This window comes from Cavia porcellus, unplaced genomic scaffold (assembly GCF_034190915.1).
Source record: "Cavia porcellus strain 051 isolate PalLab524CR breed Dunkin Hartley unplaced genomic scaffold, mCavPor4.1 scaffold_8, whole genome shotgun sequence".
NCBI classification, from domain to species: domain Eukaryota; kingdom Metazoa; phylum Chordata; class Mammalia; order Rodentia; family Caviidae; genus Cavia; species Cavia porcellus.
Window position 1 is genome coordinate 48,962,468 of NW_026947491.1, and position 20,287 is coordinate 48,982,754.

General features: G+C 43.6%; 1 protein-coding gene across 8 annotated transcripts in view; it reads left to right on the top strand.

Annotated features, from left to right (window-relative positions):
• Nucleotides 1-20,230, top strand: part of Dgka (diacylglycerol kinase alpha) — a 24,250-nt gene extending 4,020 nt beyond the window's left edge. For 4 of the 8 annotated variants that reach the window (XM_005006421.4, XM_013159287.3, XM_063254912.1 and 1 more), the window contains exons 2-24: nt 1,819-1,963; nt 2,378-2,451; nt 2,772-2,904; nt 3,150-3,230; nt 3,644-3,693; nt 4,194-4,268; nt 4,454-4,573; nt 4,679-4,793; nt 5,500-5,588; nt 5,715-5,834; nt 5,984-6,082; nt 6,266-6,349; nt 6,568-6,641; nt 6,806-6,880; nt 7,664-7,749; nt 7,838-7,927; nt 17,746-17,906; nt 18,266-18,330; nt 18,551-18,641; nt 18,949-19,147; nt 19,239-19,359; nt 19,669-19,729; nt 19,902-20,230. In XM_005006421.4, coding sequence (XP_005006478.1) covers nt 1,900-1,963; nt 2,378-2,451; nt 2,772-2,904; nt 3,150-3,230; nt 3,644-3,693; nt 4,194-4,268; nt 4,454-4,573; nt 4,679-4,793; nt 5,500-5,588; nt 5,715-5,834; nt 5,984-6,082; nt 6,266-6,349; nt 6,568-6,641; nt 6,806-6,880; nt 7,664-7,749; nt 7,838-7,927; nt 17,746-17,906; nt 18,266-18,330; nt 18,551-18,641; nt 18,949-19,147; nt 19,239-19,359; nt 19,669-19,729; nt 19,902-19,985 — 2,211 coding nt within the window. In that variant the 5' untranslated portion in view covers nt 1,819-1,899 and the 3' untranslated portion in view covers nt 19,986-20,230. Of the gene's footprint in view, nt 1-1,298; nt 1,455-1,818; nt 1,964-2,374; nt 2,452-2,771; nt 2,905-3,149; nt 3,231-3,643; nt 3,694-4,193; nt 4,269-4,453; nt 4,574-4,678; nt 4,794-5,499; nt 5,589-5,714; nt 5,835-5,983; nt 6,083-6,265; nt 6,350-6,567; nt 6,642-6,805; nt 6,881-7,663; nt 7,750-7,837; nt 7,928-17,745; nt 17,907-18,265; nt 18,331-18,550; nt 18,642-18,850; nt 19,148-19,238; nt 19,360-19,668; nt 19,730-19,901 lie in introns of those variants that run through there. The other 4 variants (XM_013159286.2, XM_063254914.1, XM_023567561.2 and 1 more) reach the window with 4 other exon arrangements.
• The last annotated feature ends 57 nt before the right edge of the window (nt 20,231-20,287 follow it).

The following is a 20,287-nucleotide window of genomic DNA, read 5'->3' on the forward strand; positions in this document are numbered from 1 at the left end:
CCAGCTCTATACTATCCCCTGTGCAATTAATACTGTGCACTCAGTATATCCTGGGGAATATATTAAGTACCCATGATACAGTGACGAACAAGACTGACAAACTCTTGCCTTCTTGGTACTTACATCTTGGCAGAAGACAAGCAGTAAAGAAAAAAGCAAATAAACAGGGAAAATAATTTCTACTTGTGATAAATTCTATAAAAAAAACCAAAGGAGAGTACTGTACAAAGGAGGGAAGCTGCTTTAAGATAGAAGGAACACCCAGTACTTGGAAGCCTGAGGCAGGACAATCACCATGAGTTCAAGGCAACCTAAGGCAACCTATGCAAAGAGACCTGGTCTCAAAGAACACCTTCCCCCCCAAAAAAAGAAAGAAGGAAAGAAAGAAAGAGAAAATTATTTTGAAGGAACTAACATTGCAATTGAGGCAAAAAGTTGGCTCTGCCTACAGTACAAAAGGATGAGCCAGGTAGACAGCGCATTAAGTCTTATAGTCCTGAAAGGTAAGAAAAACTTGGCATGCTTGAAGAACAGGAAGGACTAGAAAACCATGGGGCAGGAAGACAACAGAGTGAGACCCTGCCATGTGGTCCTTGGGTTCTCCCCTTGGTTTGTCCACTTAAAGGTTGCCTTAGAAAATCTCAGCCTCTCTGAGCTTGTTTCTTCATCTTTAGAACTGCTGTACCAATGATTTTTATTTCACAGGATCACACTGGATTTGACTTGTTTCTTCTTTCTTGTTTCAGTAATGGGGAGAGCCTTGTACATGCTAGACAAATGTTCTACCACTGAGCACAGGGTTTCCACGTGTTGCCCAAACTAGCCTTGAATTTGAGACTCCTGTCTCAGTCTCCTGAATAGCTAGAATAACTACTGTGGTGGGCTAATAATTTATTAACACCCAAAGCTATTAGAGCTATGAATGGGAACCCAACAGGACTGACATGAGCTCTGTTTGACTCCCAAACTGTGCTGTAGTACGAACTGACCTAAAGTAGGTAATTATTGTTGTATGGTTGTGGCTGTTTTGAATCATTAAGGCAAGTCGCTGTCTGTGACTGGTTCCTGGCCAGAATCCATAGGAGGGCTCCTCCTTGGTTGCTAGGTCTAATAGCTAAAAGTTGGGGCTCCCTAAATGCTGCTAACCCTGCTCCTGTGTCCAGAGCTTCCCCTCATCGCCCCCATTCCCACCATCCCCTCCCCCTCTCCTTTTCTCCAGGTGGGGCGGGCCGGGGACTCAGCCAGCCTGGTTCTGTGCCGCGAGTCAGAAGCGCTAGAGGTCGTTGCGGGGCGTGGGTGGTTCAGTGAGTGGGTGGCAGGGCTGGGGCCCGGGGGCTGGAGGCGGAGCGAGATGGGGTCGTGGCCTGGCAGTCTAGCTAGTCAGAGGCGAGCTGCCGCCGTGAGAACCACCCCAGGGCCCCGACTTCAGAAGAGCGAGGCCAAGGCCAGAGAGAGTAGGGCTGTTCCAGGCTGCACAGTCTGCCGGGGGAGGGCGAAAACACAGAGGCTGCCAGCGGCAATCACAAATACAGACTGGGGAAAGCGGGGGCGGAGGGTGGAGAGTTGACTGGCCAGATGAATTGGAAAAGAATTCAGAAATGAAGGAAAGAAAGTCAGAGATGAGTCAGAGAAAGTCAGGACAGACGCGACCAGGGAAAGTAGAGAGGCAGAGGAAAGGGCCACCGGGAGCGGAAGAAATTTAGGGAGGGAAGGAGTTAGAGACAAGGAAAGAACAGAAATTATAGTGGGAGCAGACAGAAAGTAAAAGATGCTGACAGCTGGCTCTTCTCCACACAAGACCTTGGCATCTTTCTGCAGGCCTATCCCCTGAAGAGGACCAACCGCCGGAGGTACTTCTACCAAGCTGTCTTTGTGGCTGTCCTTAAGAGAAACAGAAAGATGGCCAAGGAGAGGGGCCTAATAAGCCCCGAAGACTTTGTACAGCTGCAAAAATACATGGAATGTGAGTCTTCCTCCCAGCGCTCCAGTTCTGGGAAGAGAATCCCTATTCCTGCTTGTTATAGCCCCCACCCCACCCCACTATAGCTTCCCCAGTGGCCTTGAGCCAGTCTGCTCCTCAGATAGGCAGGTGACCAGGAAAGGAAGCAGAGGAGATGGAGAGAAGCCTGAGGTCTCAGCTCTTCCACCTTCTCTGTACCTTGACTGCTTACTCCAGGCCTTGGAGAAGAGGAGAACGGAGTGGTACCAATTGGGAGGATCTGAAATGTTTTTACCACCTATTTCTATGCTTCTGCTTGGAATTTCTTCATCTCATTCCAATCTTTTTCTCTGCTTGGTGTCTGAATGGGACTCTCTGACAGAAGACCAGGACAACTGAGCTGGATTAATGCCCTTCTCGTACTCTGTTCACACCTAGACTCCACCCAAAAGGTCAGTGACGTCCTAAAGCTCTTCGAAGATGGCGAGATGGCCAAATATCTCCAAGGAGATGTGAGTGGCAGTTGGGAAGTGCTCTCCTTGACTAACTCTGCTCATCTTTGTTTTTGCTATTCCATTGGAGTCCCCATCTTCCAGGGATGATTCTGGGCCTGCTCTCTTCCCATTGTACATGGTCACTACAGCTCTTGCTTTAGGAAAAACAGGGGATCCTTTTAAGTCAGAATTTGGCTAAAAACAAAAACAAAAATGTTCCTTTGCCCCATTACTTCTTAGCTCTATACTTACTGTCTCTGTTCCCTGCTACTTCCAACTCTTTAGCCCTTATCTGCTACCCTGCAGACTCCTCAGGGTAATGCACACTCTCATCACAGGCCATTGGGTACGAGGGATTTGAGCAATTCCTGAAACTCTATCTGGAAGTGGATGATGTTCCCAGTCGCCTAAGCTTGGCACTGTTTCAGTCCTTCCACAGTGGTCAGTGCTTAAACGAAACTATACTAAAAGGTACAGTTAAGCAGGTAGGATGGAGCTGGGCCTGTGGAAGGAAAGTCAAATTAGTATGGGTTTGGGGATAAGAGGTGAATTGCATCACATGTTGTAGACAGGTCCAGAAGAGAATGGCAGAGGGTGGTCAGGCTGGATTAGGAGGCAGCAGGAAGACAGTTAAAGGGAAGAGTTGAAATAAACAAAAGAGAAGAAAAGAGCCAAAGTGGAAAGAACCTTAACTTCAGTCTGCCTGTATTTTTCAGTGGCAGATGTGGTGTGTCTTAGTGATGTCTCCTGCTACTTCTCTCTCCTGGAGGGAGGCCGACCAGAAGACAAGCTAGAATGTAAGTTGTCATTCTGGACTGGGAAAGAGGAAGAAATGAAAAGGGAGAGGTGTCCTTTAGCTTCTAGCCTTCCTTCTTTTGGAATTCCTAAATGATGACAAGGCCAGACAAAGGATGGGCTAGATAATAGGCCCATTTCTTCTATTTCCCTAGTCTACTTATACCTAATGCTATGTCTTATAGTCACTCCAGTTTCTTTGTCTATACATTCTCATGTAGGGACATTTTCGGGATATGGAAGTGTGTGCTGTCTCCTCTTGGTGACATCCATGCCTATTTCCCTCTGTTTTTGTTCCTTTTTCTGTCTAAAGCTCTACCTTTCTCCATGGCTCTTTGTTTTTCCTGAATTCTGGGGTGAATTCTTTGAGTATCTCTCAAAAATTGACCCTGGTATTCCTAACATACCCCCACAGTCACCTTCAAGCTGTATGACACGGACAGAAATGGCATTCTGGATAGCTCGGTGAGTTGTAGGATCTGTATGCTGGGCAAGGGAGTGTGTGTCCATTTGTTTGTGCCCTCCTACCCTAACTTTTCCAGGATTTTTTTTTTTTTTTTTTTTTTTTTTTGTCTTTTTCATGTTTATCGGTACTGGGGATTGAACTCACGACTGCCTGCTTGCAAGGCAGGTGCTTATGCCGCTGAACTAAATCCCCAGCCCCTACTTTTCCAGGATTTTAAGAAGCAGAGAAAGAACTGGGGGTGTTGGCTCAGTGGTAGAGGATTTCTTACAAAAGGGTGGGGGGGAGTCTTAAGTTCTTGATCCCTAATACAGAAGACTAGATACATGAAAGGGAGCATCTTACAAATATATAAGCACATTTATTTACTTGCCAGTGGCACTTGAAAATGAAAGGGTGGGTCTGGGGGGCAGAATCCAGGAACCTGGATTTCTAGAGGAGAGTTTGAGTAGTAATAATGAAGAGGATGTAGCGGTGGCTTGACTTATTTTCTTTGCCTCAGGAAGTAGAAAAAATCATCCTCCAGATGATGAGAGTGGCCGAATACTTGGACTGGGACGTGTCTGAGCTGAGGCCTGTAAGGCAGTTCTTCCTCCATGTCCCTCATCACACCTTCTCCCCCATTGACTCTGCAACTGCCTCACCCCTCATGTGATGGGCCATCTGATTCCCGGTTGGAATGGCTGTGCTGGGTGTCTTTTAGAGACAGTGGAGAAGTATTTGAAGGACAACTCATATTAAGTCACTTCCTACTCTGTTCAGATTCTTCAGGAGATGATGAAAGAGATTGACTATGATGGCAGTGGCTCTGTCTCTCTAGCTGAGTGGGTCCGGGCTGGGGCCACCACTGTGCCATTGTTAGTCCTGCTGGGACTGGAAATGGTGAGTGGCAAACCCTGTGAGGAGGGTAATGCTGCTTGCTTAAGGTATGGCACCAGAGGTTGGTGCTGTAAGGCCTTAGGCATTCTCTAATCCTCTGCCTTGCAGACTCTGAAGGATGACGGGCAACACATGTGGAGACCCAAGAGGTTCCCTAGACCAGTCTACTGCAACCTGTGCGAGTTGAGCATTGGTCTTGGCAAACAGGGGCTGAAATGTAACCGTGAGTGATGGGAGTAAGGATATAGGAGGAAAGAGGAGCCCAGTTATCTGCAGGAGTGTGGTCTTCTGAACCTAGAAAAACCTAGATTTGAATTTTGGCTTTGACACTGATAGTTATGTGACCTTGAGAAAGCCAACTTTCTTTATTCTTTCCTTTTCCTTTTTTTTTTTTTTTTTTTTGTGGAACTAGGGATCAAACTTACAACCTTGCGCTTGCCAAGCAGGCGCTTATGCCACTGAGCTAAATCGCCAGCCCCTTTTTTTCTCCTTTTTATGGTGCTGGAGATGAAACCTAGCACCTCATGTATATACCTTTTTTAAGCTGTAGTTTCCGCAACTGAAAATGAAGTAATTGTGACCACCAAATCAGTTGATACAAAAAAAAAAAAAAAAAAATGTGCTTAACATAGGGGATGCACATACTTTAAAATTCAACTTATTATTATTATTACTGTTACATCTGAGTATTGCTCACATCATGCTGTTCAGTTGCTGCCAGCACATGGGTGGCATGGGTCAGGCATGGGATGGCTGATGTTGTTTTACAAGAATGACTGGGGAAGAAGCATAGGTTTTAGAGTTGAGCTTTGCTCCTCAACACTTCTCTGCCACACCCTGCCTGTAAGGGATTACTTGTCCTGATGCAGTGAGTGATTCTAGGGAGAAGGGCAGCAGCTAAGCCTCTGGCCTTCTTCCCTCCCTCCCAGTCTGTAAGTATACTGTTCATGACCACTGCGCCATGAAGGCCATGCCATGTGAAGTCAGCACCTATGCCAAGTCTCGGAAGGACATTGGTGTGAGTGACCCTCCACCCCATCACCACCCCTATTTTGGCCTTGGTCCCTGACCCGTCACCCGAAGCCCTGCCCTCCCCCATCTTTGCTCAGATCCTTCTAGACAAAGCATTGCCTTTCTCCCCAAGGTCCAGTCACATGTGTGGGTCCGAGGAGGCTGTGAGTCTGGCCGATGTGACCGCTGTCAGAAAAAGATCCGGATCTACCACAGTCTAACCGGGCTGCATTGTGTATGGTGCCACCTAGAGGTCAGTTCAGGAGCTACTCTCCAGGATATGCTTTTGGGCACTTTGCGTAGTTGCCCCTGCCCCAAAGGATTCAGTCCAGTTTAAACCCCTAATTTTGGAGGTGTCAGGGTCCCCGGCTTGATCTTGGTGTGCACAACTTGTCTTTTCAGATCCATGATGACTGCCTGCGAACCATGGGCCCCGAATGTGACTGTGGGCTGCTCCGTGAACACATCCTGCCTCCATCTTCCATCTATCCCAGTGTCCTGGTGAGACTATCAGGCAGCAGCTGGGAGGGGACAAGAGAGCCTCTTGGATTTCCCATACACACCGCGACACACAGAATGCCACTTTGAAGACAGAGCCTATACTTTTAGGATTCAAAGGACCCATCCTTTTGGAAATTCATGCATAATCCAGCTTTCTTTCCCTCTGCTTTGCTCTCTTCCCAGGCTACTGGACAGGAGCGTAAACAGATCAAAATAAACCAGAAATCCATGGATGATTTAAATGTGTCCACATCTGAAGCTCTGCGGGTACAGGGCCGAGGGGTCTGGGCTTCCTGGTGTGGCCAGTGTGGGGCTAGTGCCCACAAAGCAGGGACTGAAGTAGGAAGGGGGTGGGGGGCACAGCTGCTTCCTGGTGGAGGGAATTAAAAGCAGCTTGAGGAATGCCAACCCTGCCTCCAAAACTACTTTCTGAAAAAATCCTGGTTTGTTTATCCTTACTTTCTCTTTCCCCCCCACCGTTACAGATTGAACCTGTGCCTAACACTCACCCACTTCTAGTCTTTGTCAATCCTAAGAGTGGTGGGAAACAAGGGCAGAGGTGAGAAGAGAACCTGAGGTCTTCCTAGATGGAGTGGGAAGGCCAGAGTTAGGAGGGAGGAAGGAAATGCTGTATATTGGCAGAGCATCTTGATGAGGTGTTAATAAGGGTATAGAATATCACTTTCACTTCACCCCATTATGAACTCCCCCCCCACCCCACAGGGTGCTTTGGAAGTTCCAGTATATATTAAACCCTCGGCAGGTGTTCAACCTCCTGACGGATGGTCCTGAGCCCGGGTAAGTATAGGTTAGGGGCCAGAGTGCAGTATTTTTGTGTGTCTGTGTATCTATGTATGTTGAGAGAGGGCAGAAAAGAGTGTATGTTGGAAAAAGGGACTTACAGGACTTCAAAGAGATCAAAATTCACAATCTTTCTGTAAGGTCCCTAAGTGTCCCCTCTCAGTTCTCTGTGCCATCTTTGTCTTGCTCTAAAAAGATAAAGATATCTATTTTTTCCTAACCACTAAGGAGTAATTATAATGCTCCTTCATTGTTTTTTTGTTTTTTGTTTTTTTGTCTTTTTCCTTTTTATCGGTACCAGCGATCGAACTCATGACTGCCTGCTTACAAGGCAGGCGCTTATGCCGCTGAGCTAAATCCCCAGCCCCCATTGTTTTTTTTTTTTCCTGCCATTAATTGAAATGAGCTGGGCATGGTGGCACACATCTGTAATCCCAGCAGTTGTGAGGCTGAATCATGGGAATTGCTGTAAGTTTGAGACCAGCCTGGGCTACAAAGTGAGCCCAAGGCCAGCCTGAACCACATACTGAGACCATGCCTCAAAAAGACACAAGAAAAAGAAAAGAAAAGCAAAAAGAAACTCGAACCCATTATTATTATTATCAGAGTTGAATCCAAGACTCTACCACTGAGCTGTACCCCCAACTTGAAGCTTAAGTCTTTTGACAAAGGGGAAGAGGGTCATAGTAATGAGAAATACGAACTAATCTGCCTGTCCAGGAGTCAAGTAGCCTCGATCCTGTTGTCCTTCTTTACCTTCTCTCTCCCCTTTTGTCTCAGACTCAGATTCTTCAGAGATGTTCCTGATAGCCGAATTTTGGTGTGTGGTGGAGATGGCACAGTGGGCTGGATTCTAGAGAGCATTGGTCAGTGCAAGGAGAGGCTCTGGGCAGGATGGGGGCAGTGGTACCCACAGCCACCTCCCTCCATCTGTCTATTCGCCTGCCTCCCCAGACAAAGCCAACTTACCTGTAGTACCCCCTGTTGCTGTGCTGCCTCTGGGCACTGGAAATGATCTGGCTCGTTGCCTAAGGTGGGGAGGAGGTAAGTGGTTAGAAATTGTTTTTCCTGGGAGTAGGGGGTGGTGGGTAGGAAGGGAAAGGCACACAGAGAGAAGAATGTAGGTATCCGATGTGGAAAGAAGGTTGTGGGAGAAAAGAGGTACAGATGAGTGTGTACTAACATGGAGTAGCAAACAGAAAAGAGCTTTGGAGGTGGTAGGGACCACATTCTGAACCTGGAAGAGTCAAAGATGATAGTTCTCTTCCTTATAAGCCCAAAAATATTTATTTCCCCAAACAACTCTTAGGGCTCAGGGGATCAAGGAATATAGTGGGGAGGCTGAGAACAAAGTGGAGATAAAGTTGTGAAAGAACAAAGGCAGATAATGGAGCTACCAGGAGCTTTTCCATGATTCATTCATTCGTCCATACACGTGATTTCTGTCTGAGTCTATTGCAACAGTCTCCTCACTGCACTCCCATTTCTAATCTCTTACTCCTTTCAAAGGAAAAATTTCAGGAATGGTACTGGTAGATGAAGAGGTCAGTATAGGGCAGCTTGTGTTTAAATTATGTCGGGGGTTAAAGCTGTAGGGTTCAGAGTCCATCTCAAAAAATCCTGTTTAAGATTAAGGACCAGAGGTTTCCTTGGAAGAGTAAGAGGGTCCTAGATAGAGAAACTGATATAAGGCACAGGAGTTACAAATCAACATGGTGCCACATTGGGGAAACAGAATTATGATTGGGACCTAGAATACAAGATGAGGACTGGTGGGGACTGAGTTGAGCAGATACAGATTGTAGAGGGAGGGCTATGAAATGCAATGCTATGAGGTCTTTATCTGTATCCTGCCAGAAATACAAGCTGGCATTCCACAGAAATGATTTCTTTGCCTTACAGTAACCTTCCTTCCTTCCTTCCTTTACTATTTTATTTATTTTATTTTGGTGGTCCTGGGGAACAAACCCAGGCCTTTACACTGAGCCATATCCCAGCTCTTTTTTTATTTTTTTGTTTGAGACAGGCTCTTGCTAAGTCACCAAGTTGCCCAGCTGGGGTTTGCACTGAACTTGGTGCGGGCGTGTATTCTTCAGTTCACTACAGTCCCCTTGACTCCCTAGTAGCAACTTGTTTGCCTTACCTTTCAAGCCACTGAGGCATTCGAGTGCATAGACCCTGAACCATGGGGAAACAATTGATGTAAGTAAAAGAAGAAATAGGAAGAAATATTTCTAGGTGTATATTATAACTTTATCCTTTTTTTTTTCTTTCCAATATTGGGCTGGGGGTGGTTCAGGGTTTTGTTTTATTCTGCTTTATTTTTTTCCTTCAAAACTGGGAATCGAACTCACGACTCCCACTTGTCAGGCAGGCACTTATGCCACTGAGCTAAATTCCTGGCCCTTGGTTTGGTTTTGAGACAAGGTCTTGCTATGTAGTCCAGGCTGGCCTCAAACTTGCAGCAGTTTTCCTGCCTCTGCCTCCCCATGCCTGGGTTAATTTTTTATTTGGAGACAGAATCTCAATAAATTGCTAAATGGTCCAGGCTAGACTAGAACTTAAAAACTTCCTGCCTCAGTTTTTCAGAGTGCTGGGATTACAGGCATGTCCAAGTATGCCTGTGTCAGTATTTCTGACTTATAATTTAAATCTTTTCATATTTTTTTTTGTCTTTTTCATTTTTATCAGTACCGGGGATCAAACTCACGACTGCCTGCTTGCCAGGCAGGAGCTTATGCCACTGAGCTAAATCCCCAGCCTATAATTTAAATCTTTTTATGTTCTTTTATACATAGGACTTTAAACAAAGACTAAGTTTCAGGTCCATAACATCTAAATTTTTTTTTTTGTATACCAGGGATCAGACTCACAACCTTGCACCTGCCAGGCAGGTGCTTACGCTGCTGAGCTAAATCCCTGGCCCCTGAATTTTTCATATACAGTATCTTTTTATTTTTTTTGGTGGTACCAGGGATTGAACTCAGGACCTTGCGCTTGCCAGGCAGGCACTTATGCCGCTGAGCTAAATCCCCAGCCCCATATACAGTATTATAGACTTTAAATCATATGTTTTGTGTGAGTCTTTGTGTGTGTTCTACAAATAAGACTCTTGAAGCACTTGTCTACTAACCCAATCTGAACTATCACCATAAGCATATAAATACAGTAGTGATAAAAATTTATGTTGAAAAAATTTTATGTTGAAATTGGAAAACTTAAGCTTTGAGGAGAAGCAAATAAAGGGAATATCATTGTAGGAGTTCTGTGGAGGTTGGGTTGGTGAAAGGAGACAAGATAAGAAACTAGCTGTGTTGCCATTATCCATAAAAAATTATGACCACAAAAGTACAGACAGCAGAAAAAATAAAAATAGAAAAAGACAGAAGCAGTGGGTTAATGAAACAGAAGAGCCAGCATTTGATAGCTGAGAGGTTGTAGCTTTTGGGGAGAAGGTAGAGTAAATTGTGAGACATTTTTAGGTTTGTGGACTGAGCAAAGAGGAGCACTACTTATAATATTATGGGGCTGGGGATTTAGCTCAGCGGCATAAGCGCCTGACTTGCACCAGGCAGTTGTGAGTTCGATCCCTGGTACCGATAAAAAGGAAAAATGCAAAAAAAAAAAAAAAGTAATAATATTATGATAGGGAATACAGAAGGAAGACCTTTAACAAAGAAAGCTAGATTCAAGTAATAAGAACCGTGGGAGCAATGAAACCCAAAATGTGTAATAGTCATGGTACAAAAGAGAGGAAAAGAAAGTGCTCCACACTATATAACTGCATGTATATTTAAGTGTATAAGATAGAAAATGATATCACTGAGTTTTATTGGATCATTGAACAGAACTGTTTGCAGTATCATTGTTGGAATGTCCACTTTACAAGCTTTAATTTTGTGACTTGAACAATTATTTCTAAGATGACAATATGTAATCCATTAACTAGTGATTTCCTACTGTTCATTTTTTTTCTGTAAATCTGTATAACTTGTACCCTTTCCCTGCTTTTTTTTCTTTTCTCCTTAAATAAAATTAAAAAAAAAAAAATTAATTTAAGAAAGCTAGATTCACTTTGTAATGTGTTGAGCCAAGATGAGAATGGAGCAATGAGAAGGAGATGTTGGGGACAGTTAGAAATAGATGTCAGGGATTTAAAAGAGAAGTATGGTTGGAGATACATGTTGGACAGTCATCTGGTCCCAGTGGAAATTGACAGCCTGACAGTAAACAAGATCACCCAAGGACAGAGGTAAGAGTAAGTTAGACAAGGACATAAAGATCCTGATAAATGCCATCTTTAAGAGCTGAGCACACAGGAGGAAGAGGTATTAAAAAGTCTACGTTCAGCTGGTTGTGATGATGCACACCTATAATTTCAGTACTCAGCAGGCTGAGGCAGGAAGATGACCATGAGTTTGAGGCCAGGCTAGACTACCTTGTGAGATGCTGTGTCAAGAATAAATAAATAGGGGCTGGGGATTTAGCTCAGCGGCATAAGCACCTGCCTTACAAGCAGGCAGTCGTGAGTTCAATTCCCGGTACCGATAAAAACGAAAGAAAAAAAAAACAAGAAAAAAAAAGAATAAATAAATAGATAAACTAAAAGCACCTATCCTTATGCTGCTGTAACAAATTACACAAACAGTGGCTCAAGCAAAAACAAATGTATTATCTTACAGTTCTGGAGGTCAAAAGTTCAAAACAAGACTCAGTGGGCTAAAATCAAGGGATTGGCAGAGCTATGTCTTTCTCTAGAGGCACTGTAGGAGAATCTCTTGCCTTTTCTTTTCCTGTTTGCAGAGGCTGCCTGCATTCCTTGGCCTCCAGCCCCTGTCAAACAGTAATGTTTATCATTCCAGCCTCTCTTTCTATTGTCTCATCTCTTTCTAAGACTTCTCTCTTATCTTCCTCTTTTTTATTTTATTTTATTTTATTTTAAAGTTTTTGAGACAGAGTCTCCCAATGTAGCCCAGGCTGGCCTCAAACTTGCCCTGATCCTCCTTCATCTGCCTCTCAAGTGCCAGGAAGGCATGTACTACCTACCATATCTGGCCTTGTCTTTCATTTATAAGAACCTATGTACATGTTTATTTAAATAAATCTGGATAATCTCTCACTCAAGATCCTTAATGTAATCATATCTGTAGTCTTTTTGCCAGGTAAGATTCTTCTTCCTGTCTTCCTTCTTTCATCAGTAGTGGGAGTTGAACCCTGGACCTTTGCGCTGAGCTATATTACCAGCCCTTTTTTATTTTCATTTTGAGACAGGGCATCAATGAGTTTGCTAAATCGTATATTTTGTGGAGGCCATTATTCTGCCTACTACAAAAACAATGATCAGAGAGGGTCGTCTGGAATGAAGAGAACAATATATCAGACTAAGTGAAGAGTTTCAAAAGTTAAAATGAGAAGCCAGGCATGGTGGCCCTTGCCTCTATAATTCCAGCATTCAGGAGGCTGAGGCAGGTGGATCATGGTAAATTCAAAGCCAGCCTGGACTACCTAGCAAAACCCGGTCTCAGCAACAACAAAAAAGTTAAAAAGAGAACTAAAGCTAAACTTGTTTTTGGCAGAAGTCCTCAGCAGTCTTTGCCAAGTTTCAGCAGAGTGGGATGAAAGGCAGATTATAGGACTTGAGCCATCAGTGGAATGTAAGGCAGTGGAGACTTTCTTAAAAAAAAAAAAAAATACTCTTCCCTGTTTACAAAAATAATAAATTCTTGTGGTTTAAATTTTTTTTTAATTTCAGATATACAAGCCAAGAAAGTGAAAGTTCCCTGAAATCTACTCTCTAAAGTTTTGGATTCCATTCCTCCATGTCGTTATTTTTTTTAACTTCCATTTATTTATTTCTAGACACATACAATATGTACTTAAGCAAAATTTTGCCAGATGTGGTGGCGCATGCCTGTAATCCCAGCACTTTGGAGGCTGAGGCAGAATTGCCATGAGTTTGAGGCCAGCCTGAGCTACATAAGTGAGTTCCAATCCAGTCTACGATACATGGTGAGACCCTGTCTCAAAAAAAAAATATTTTTTTCCTATACTGGGGATTGAACCTAAGGCCTTTGTATTGAGCTAAATACCATTTTAAACATTTTGGGGGCTTTTCTTTTTCAAAGAAACAGTGGGTTATTTATTTTTTGAGACAGGATCTCATGATGTAACCCAGGCTGATTTAAACTCAGGGCCATCCTCCTGCCTCAGCCTCCCAAGTGTTAAGACAACAGGCTTGCACCCAATGCTTTTCTTTTCTTATTTTGAGCAGTGTCTTGCTATATAGACCAGGCTGGCTTTAAACTCACTGTGTGGCTTGGGCTAGTTTTGAACTCACACACGTGATCCTCCTGTCTCAGCTTTCCAAATGTTAGGATTACAGGCATATGTCACCATGCCTGGCCTTCTCTCTCTTTTCAAAACTGCATAGCAAGGGGCTGGGGATTTAGTTCAGCGGCATAAGCACCTGCCTTGCAAGTGTGTGGTTGTGAGTTTGATCCCCGGTACCCATAAAAAAGAAAAACATAAAAAAAAAAAAAAAAACCTGCATAGCATTCCATTGTGTGAATGAATGAGTAATTATTTAACCAGTACCTATTGATGGACTTTTGGGTAGCAGTTAGTTTTTAGTTAACAACCTTGCTTGTCTATATCTGCACACAGATACCTATGAATAGGACAGATTTTTTTTTTTAGGCTACCAGGAATCAAACTGAGGACCTCACGCTTGCCAGGCAGGTTCTGTGCCACTGAGCTAAATCCCTAGCCCCAGGACAGATTTTTGGAAGTGGACCTGCTGGTTCAGAATATGAACAAATAGATGCATTAGTGCACCCTTATAACTCCAGTTATTGAGGAGGCTGAGGCAAGAGAATTGCAAGTTCCGTGCCAGCATAGGCAATTTAGAGAGATTCTGGTCTCAATATAAAAAGTTTTAGCTGGATGTGGTAACACATAATCCCAGCATTCAGGAAACTGAGGCAAGAAGATCACCTTGAGTTCCAAACCAAACTAGGCTCCATAGGGAATTCAAGACCAGTCTGAACTATATAGTGAGACTTTATCTCAAAAAATAAAATAAAATAAAATAAAGGTGGAGCTAAAAAATTAGGTGTACGCCTATAATCCTAGCACTCTGGGAAGCTGAGGCAGGAGAATTGAAACTAGCCTGAGCAATTAAGCAATTTAGCAAGATATAACCTCAAAAATGGGAGGGTGATGTGAAGCCCTGAGTTCAACCCCAGAACCATGAGGTTGGGGTAGAGAGCCACAGTGGTGGCCCACACCTGTAATCCCAGCACTCAGGAGGCAAAGGCAGGGAGATCATGAATTTGAAACCAGCCTGGGCAACATAACAAGACCAATATAAAAAACCTCTCGAGCTGCGCATGGTGGCACCTGCCTGTAATCTCAGTACTCAGGAGGCTGAGGCAGAAGGATCGTTGCAAGTTAGAGACCAGCCTAAGCTACAAAGTGAGTTTAAGGCCAGCCTGAACTCCATAGTGAGACCCTGTCTCAAAAAAGACCAAAAAAAAAAAAAAAAAAAAATTCTCTCTATGTGTCTTCATATACTGATCTCCTTTTCCCGTCTGCAACAAATCCTGAGACAGAACCACTGTTTCTTACGTTCACTCATGTTAATTGTTTGCATATGCAAACATACACATGCATGTGAACCTACATACATTTTTTTCCTCCTGTACTGGAGTTGAACACAGAGCCTTTGCACTGAGCTACATTTATTTACACCTCCTTTTCATTTGAAGTAGGGTCTTACTGAGTTGCTACATTACCCAGGCCGAGCTCAAATTTGTAACTCTCCTGCCTAGAATGCTGGGTATTGGTGCATGCTACCACATCCAGTTACACATTTGAAATTCTAACAAATAAATGAAATCATACTAGGCAGACTGATCTAGAACTTCTTTTGGACTTTGGTTTTCACTGAGTACTATGTCTTGAAGAATTTTCAGTTCGTACAGATTGATGGATTTCACTTTATATTCAATACCTGCATGGTAATTTGTGATTTGGATTTGACATGTTTTTAATGACTTTCGCCTATTTTATTTTTCTTTCCCTACATCAACCCAGTTTATCAGCACATCCCTTTTTCCCCAGGGCTGTTGCAGATGTTCAGAATTGAGCCCCAATTACCTGATTAGGCCCCAGAGTCTCTGATCCCAGCTTGGTGGAGTGGCAAGTTCCACTTGTTCCCCAACTCCTGCTCCTCCGGGCGGCAGCTGCAATGCCTGATCTTTCTCTACTGATGGTCATTTAGATTGTTTCCAATTTTTGCTATTTCAAAGGATATTTCAGCAAACATCCAGCTCTATACATATATGTTAGTTTCTGCAGAAGTTCTTAAAATTGCTGTATCCAAAAGTATGTTTTGAAGCCAGACAAATGGTGCACATTTGTAATCTCAGCTACTTCGGAGGCTAAGGTAGGAAGACATAAGTTTGAAGCCAGCTGGGCAACCAAGTGAGACCTCAACATAAAAATTTAAAAAGATTGGCAGTGTAGCTCAGTAGTAGAGCAAGTATGTGCAAGGCCCTCCATTCAATCTTCAGTACTGAAAAAAAATTTTTTTTTTTTTTTTAGAAAATGTTATTTTCCATGTTAGGTAAACACTTTAACACTGAGTTACATCACTAACACCAAAATTTGGTAATATTTTTTAGTCACTTGCCTTCCAAGAATGTTATTAATTATATCCCAACTAATAGCAAATGAAAGTGCCAGTTTATTCATAAACTATTTAACTATTGGCTTTCTCAATCATCTTAGAGGTTGCTAATTTGATAGGCACAAAAAATTAACCATTTAAAATTCTTAATGACCAGTAGTTAATACTGAACATCTTTCATGTGCATATTGGTCATTTGTATTTCTTCTATAATTTATTTGTACTATTTGCCTGCCTCCTTTTTTTTGACAAGATCTTGCTTTGTACTTCATGCTGGCCTTGAACTTTGGAAAGCCCAGGCTGGCCTGAAACTCTCACTGATCCTCTTGCCTCAGCCTCCTAAGTGCTGGTATTACAGGCTTGCACCACCAAGCCTGGATCCTTTGCCCATCTTTTTATTAAGTCTAATAAAGTTATTTTTAAATTTTATATTGTTAATAAACCTAGGGCCTTATACATACTAGGTAAGCACTCTACCCTAAGCTATCTTCCTTGCCCTCTAAGTATGTACTATACTGTATCTTTATCATTTCTTCTGCTCTTCTCCTCCCCTTCAACTTCCCTCCTCTCTCTTTTTTTTTTTTTTTTTTTTTTTTGTCCTCTTCTTTTTTTAGCGGTACCGGGGGTCGAACTCATTACCACACACTTGGAAGGCAGGTGCTTATGCCGCTGAGCTAAACCCCCAGCCCCGTTCCCTCTTCTCTTTTTCTCTCTTTGTTTCAAACAGCCTCATTAAATTGCCCAGACTGGCCTCAAATTTATGATCTTTCTGCCTCAGTAGCTGGGATTACAGGTCATGTGAACACTATCACTCATGAACTTTTTGAATGTTGGGAAAGTTAATCTGCTATATGTGCTTATCCTCTGTTTATATTTTTCTTTCCTTCTCTTTCTCTTTTCGTTCTTTTATGCAGGTGTTTGTTTATTTAACCATACAGAAGTTTTAACTTTTAAGCCAACATAGTGTGCTATACCTGTAATCCCAGCTAATTTAGACATCGAGGTAGGTAGTTATAAGTTTGAAGCTAGCCTGAACAACTTATGATACTGTCTCAGAATTTAAAACAAAGTAAGTTCATTGTGGGGGACTGGAAATGTAGCTCAGTTCTTCCTGGCTTCAATCCCTAGTACTACACACACACATACACAGATATGTTCAATGATAATAAAATGAAAAATGGAAGGCTTTGGCATGTAGCTCAGTGCGAGGTCCACCGTTCATTTTCCAGTTCTATAAAAACAGTACAGTAAAATAAAGCACTGTGCTATACTACTCAGCTCTACCCAACCCATCCTAAGTTTTAATATAATAGCATTTTTCATCTTTTTTGGCTCCTAGTTTGCTGTTATGCTTTAGAAAGGCCTTTATCTTCAGAGAACATATAAGTGCTCATGTTTTCTTGTATGATCCAGTTGTTTTTTTTTAAATTCTTAGATCCAAGTTGAATTCACTTTGGTGTAAGAAGTAATTTCTCAGCTAGGGATTTAGCTCAGTGGCCTAAGTTCCTTCCTGGCAAACACTCAAGGTTGTGAGTTTGAAAAAAAAAGAAGTAACTTCTCCATTAGCATTATTTATTGACAAATCTTTTCCCAGTTTACTTGAAATGCTATCACACAGTAAATTTCCAGGTATATTAGAGTCTACTTGGGACACACTTTTCTATTCACTATACCAGTGGCACACTTTATTCTGTGTTCTGTCTGTTGGAATGGGACAAGAAAGCAAGCAGGGGATGAGAGAGATTCTCCCAATTTGTCATTGTCTTTTTTTCAGCATTTTCTTGGCTATTCTTTTTTTTACCGGTACCAGGGATCAAACACGACCATGCGCTTACAAGGCAGGTGCTTATGCCACTGAGCTAAATCTCCAGCCCCATTGGCTATTCTTTCTAACCTTCCCAATGAACTTTGGAGTCATTTGTACATATGCACACACATGGAAAGTGTTTGTCTTCCATAATAATGTGGAAGAAAGTCAGCAAGAGGCTGACCTTTACATGGGCCCATGAGAGCCTTCAGTCCTTCCCTTCCCACTCACGGACAAGGGCTGAGAGGGCTTGCAGAACCACAGCAGGAGGTCTTTGAGGATCTGTGAAGCTGAGGCTGAGGAGGCTGTCTGAGACTCAGAGCTCTGTGTTAACATATGGCATTGTATCTTTTCTTTCTCCCCTAGGGTATGAGGGACAGAATTTGGCAAAGATTCTCAAGGATTTAGAGATGAGTAAGGTGGTACATATAGATCGATGGTCCGTGGAAGTGATACCCCAACAAAGTGAAGAAAAGAGTGATCCAGTTCCCTTTCAAATCATCAATAATTACTTCTCCATCGGTGTGGTCAGTGAACACAGCAGGAAGGGAGGGAGTAGGGGTTAAGCATAGCCTGGAAAAGGACAGAAAGGGAACAGAGGGCCAGGGTTTTAGCTCAGCCACGTAAATGTTTGCAGTGTTTGCTTGGCAAACATTAGGTCGTGAGTTTGAGCCCCAGCACAAAAAAAAAAAAAAAGAAAGAAAGAAAAGAAAAGGAAGAGAGAGGATAAGAGAGCAGTGGGGTGGGGAAATGGAGAGTTGTACCATGGTGTGAGTTGCAAAAAAGAACCTGAGACATGCTGCATCCAGACGGGTGGGGCAAGGGGGACAGTGCTCTGTATAGGGAGAGGCCGGGCCTCTGATACCACATGCCCTTAATTCTCTAGGATGCTTCTATTGCACACCGATTCCACATCATGCGAGAGAAATATCCTGAGAAATTCAACAGCAGGTGAGGGAAAGAGAGGGTATGGGCATACACAGTGTCAGGGACCAGGTTTGTATTCAAGGCTGACTTGGAATGCTTAGACTTGGCAGTGACATCTTGAGGAAACCCCTAACTATAGCACCTTTATTCTCCTTGGGGTTGGGACATTGATATCACTTATGCTGCCCATCAGCACTGTGTGATGTGTCCCCTCCCTACTGGGCCCTGCCTTGGGGGCTAACAGAATGAAGAACAAGCTCTGGTACTTTGAATTTGCCACATCTGAATCCATCTTCTCAACATGCAAAAAGCTGGAAGAGTCATTGACAGTTGAGGTGCGTGTGATGAGACCCAACCCTACATCCTTTGCAGTTTCTTGTATCTAAATTACTCCCTTTACAGACATCTTTGGGAACTTTCCATGTTTCTGAGCCAGGATTTCTTTGATTTACCAGCTATCCAGCCCCGACTTTCTAAGTTCTCAAGATACACTAGTCCCTTTTTCCTTCCTTTTCTTCCAACCTCCAAATGCTGGCCTTCCCAGTTTTGTCACCTGATAGAGGGATCAGTCACATCCATGATTATGCCATGAGGTGAGAATCTGTGCTCTCCCCAACTGGGCCTGTGCCCCCATCCCCTCAGATCTGTGGGAAACCGCTGGATCTGAGTAACCTGTCCCTAGAAGGCATCGCAGTGCTGAACATCCCTAGCATGCATGGTGGCTCCAACCTCTGGGGTGATGCCAAAAGGCCCCATGGGGATACCTGTGGGATCAACCAGGCCTTAGGCTCTACAGCTAAAGTCATCACTGACCCTGACATCCTGAAAACTTGTGTGCCAGGTGAGAGGATGGGCAGGACTAAGGGAAAAGTGTGGCTCCCTCTAGGAGAACCCTGCTTCTGCAAAATCTATATTCCTACTTCTCTCCCCAGACCTAAGTGACAAACGCCTGGAAGTAGTAGGGCTGGAAGGTGCAATTGAGATGGGCCAGATCTATACCAGGCTCAAGAGTGCTGGACGTCGACTGGCCAAGTGCTCCGAGATCACCATCCAGTAAGGACAACTGTAACCCAGGGTGCTGTGAGAAAGCCCGGAAGCGCAGAGGGTCATGGGAATAGTGAAGCAGGGCTTTATTGGGAGATCTTCCTGAGTGACAAAGGGCCTCAAAACCACACTGAGCTGGGCATGGTGGCACATGCCTTTAATCCAAGCCCTGGGGAAGGTGAGGGAGAGAATCACCACAGGTTCAAGGCCAGCCTGAACTACATAGTGAGAGCCTGTCTCAAACAAAAACTTGAGAAGCAGAGTTCTGGTATTCAACTGGTAAGGAAATCTTCAGCAATCTTCCTTGCCTTCCCATAGCACCACAAAAACCCTTCCCATGCAAATTGATGGGGAACCGTGGATGCAGTCACCCTGTACAGTGAGTATCACCTATGCCTGCTAAAAGCTAAACTCTTAGGTTCTATGGATCCTAACTAATACCTACAGTTTCTTGACTCCCTAACTAATAACCCCCAGAAGCCCCCAAATCCCCTGATGTCCCAGCCCTAGGTACTGGGTTCTGCCTCTAAATGTGTTCCCTTCCCTTCCAGATTAAGATCACCCACAAGAACCAGATGCCCATGCTCATGGGCCCACCCCCTCGCTCTTCCAATTTCTTTGGTTTCTTGGGCTGAGAAAGACATCCTCAGCTTGCAAGCCAGCCTTGAACTCACCTGCCCATCCCTGGACTGCACTCCCTAGGCTCTGTACGTTGCTGCCACACCTTCCTGCCAGCTCAAGGGAGTGTTCCTACATCCTCACAGTATTTATTATCCTGCACCATCTCCCTGCTCCCCATGTACACATGCACATACACACACCACACACACATATGTTCAAAGTGCCTCATCTAAATAAAAATGATTTTTTTCCCTTGGAATATCTTTTAGTAAGTGATACCCCTCTCTTCTTTCAGACTTTCACTCCTTAGAAGACA